The sequence below is a fragment of the Penaeus japonicus genome, unplaced genomic scaffold (genome assembly GCF_977035675.1).
Source record: "Penaeus japonicus unplaced genomic scaffold, GWHDUDI00000001_assembly GWHDUDI00000033, whole genome shotgun sequence".
NCBI lineage: Eukaryota > Metazoa > Arthropoda > Malacostraca > Decapoda > Penaeidae > Penaeus > Penaeus japonicus.
The window spans coordinates 20,543,347-20,545,846 of record NW_028234435.1 but is presented as its reverse complement, the minus strand read 5'-3'; the positions used below and the strand labels follow the sequence as shown (position 1 = coordinate 20,545,846).

Below are 2,500 nucleotides of genomic sequence, written 5' to 3'. Positions count from 1 at the left end.
TGATGCTGCACTGTGCCTCTCAGAGCTAAAGGGCTTTTTTTGTATTTTTTTATTTTATTTTATTTTTTTGACAAGTCAGGAACAGACGTGTCTATACAAATATAACTGCAATGAGTATAAACATAAGTAACTATATAAGATGTGCATTTCAAGGAAGAGATCGTGTCACGATAAGACAATATCTGGCTGGAGTGAAATATTCCCATGATGTGATATCACATCATCCTGTGTGAATGGGTTAAAATTTAAATTAGTTTGAAGTTTGGGAATTTTCTTTACTGTCTTACAATACATTTTTGAATTTCATAAAAATGGCTAGTAGTAAAGCTTTTGTTTTTATACCATATTAATAATGGTTCCCTTTCCTTTACAGATGTCAAAGAAGTTGGGGGAGGGAAGGCGGAGGAAACCGACCGCAAACCGACCAAAGACGATGCTTATTCTCAGTTCATGCGAGAAATGGAGGATCTTTTGTAGATCACATTGGCTACTGTACAGAATTTTTATCCCTTTCTCTTTCTCTGCCTTATTGTATATTTGATATCTATGTTCTTTTGTGTCTTTTTTTGAATCCATAATATTTACAGAAATATTTACATGAAAAGTCGTCCTTGTTCAAATTAATGTATCTTATTTTGACTGATATAGTTTTGTTTAGTACAAATATGGCAGTTATAATGAGTATCTCTGCATCAATTGTAATATATATTCTTAGGGATGTATTTCAGCCTATAAAGTTATTTGTTTAGTAATTTTTTATTATTATTATTATTTTATTATCATTATAATCCCAAGGATAAAAGAATGAAAACAACAGCCACTGGTAAGTTATTGGAAATTCTAACCATTAAATGATGGTTTCTAAAGAGAGTTGATGTTACAAAACATCTTTAATCACAGTCATATTTCACTTTTACCAGTAAGGAAGATAAGCAGTTTAACTATTTGCAGGTTAATTAAGTTCTAATCCACACAAAGGCTGATGGTGTTGCTGTAGAATGCTCCGGAAAAATTGTTGATGGTTATAGAAGAAACACAGGATTTTCCATAACAATAGCGTGATGAAAGATAATGAAGTTTCATAACACTTATTATTTATTGTTACATTTTTTTTTTGCAATGTAAAGTGTATAATACCACAGTGTCATTTTAATTCTATTCAAAATAAAACATGAAATGCATACTTGCTTTTGCTTGTCACTGTTTATTTGGAATATTTTTATGAAGTTGATGATCATTTTGGAGATCAAAGAGAAGCAGGAGGTACACTTTGTCCAATGGTCAGTTCTCTGATTCTGCTTGCATATTTTCTATATCAGCTGAAGAAATATCATCCATGGCAGTAAGAGAAGATGAACTCTCTTTTTTTATGTGCATGATTACATAGACAGTGTCTTTCCTGTAAGTTATCCTCTAAATCTGATTCAAGGCATCATATGAAGAAGTGATCCTCCTTGGAATCAGGTAATGACTTTACCTCTTGACATGACAAGTAATATTTAATTCATCCACAGCATGCTTGACAATACAATGACATGAAACGTATTTGTACATTGAAGCTGTGCTTTAACATAACTAAAATATGGCACCTCTTCATTTCATATCCCATCTTTTAAATGTTAGAGGCATTTTGTGTGTCACTTTCAATATATATATTTTTTCTCTTTAAACAATCAGTATTAAAGAATTGCTAAATATGCATCATATGACAAAAGTAATAATAATAATAATGATAATAGTCAAATACATCATAATGTGGAAAAAAGTACTTCTGCAAACATTAATAAAAATAGATTATCTGGGATATTTCATTTGAATTTTATATGATCTATATAATGTAATTATAACTTTTCACATCTTTGCCATTTTATTTTCTATAGAAAGTAGGCAAGTCTTTTAACCCATTGGTCGTGGTATTAACCCTCCCTGGACGGGTGGTACACTTCTGTACCGCTCATTCAAAAGCCCAGTGGCCGGGCGGAAACAATATTGTGCCAGCCATTTAATTGATTTAGGCCTAAGCATTCGAAAGCCCCGGCATTCTGACATTCAAGGCTGGAATGCCCCTGTCGTGAGTGGGTTAAATAAATATTTATGCAGTAGAATGGCTGATTTACATTGTCTGGAACGGTGCCATCCACGTCTATGACCGTCTATGCAGCAAATCATGCCATCCACTGCTTATGGGTTAATTTGAATGACATTTTCAAGATGCTGTTTCATATTGAGAATCTTTCCAATAATTATCTGTAATTTCTTTTCTAAACACTCCTTAAGTTTCATTTTGCAATGCTCTTCTATACTTGAACTATGTGTTTATTATTATTATTATTATTTTTTTAGAATTTCTTGCTTATCAAAATGAATCTGAATTTTACAGTTTGAGTAGCTGAGCAACACAACGTATAGTAATTTCCTTGTTTATACTTCTTTTATTCTTATCAGAGAAGAATAAAAGTTCTGCTGTTTAGGGTAGAGAAAAAGAATAAAAGAAAAGAAG

The 2,500-nt window shown here is 31.8% G+C and overlaps 1 protein-coding gene across 1 annotated transcript in view; it reads left to right on the top strand.

Annotated features, from left to right (window-relative positions):
• Positions 1–1,181, top strand: part of LOC122246265 (uncharacterized) — a 7,350-nt gene extending 6,169 nt beyond the window's left edge. Inside the window, exon 5 of the mRNA XM_043004729.2 lies at positions 374–1,181. Within this exon, the coding sequence (XP_042860663.1) occupies positions 374–477 (104 nt within the window). The 3' untranslated portion in view covers positions 478–1,181. The remainder of the gene's footprint in view (positions 1–373) is intronic.
• The last annotated feature ends 1,319 nt before the right edge of the window (positions 1,182–2,500 follow it).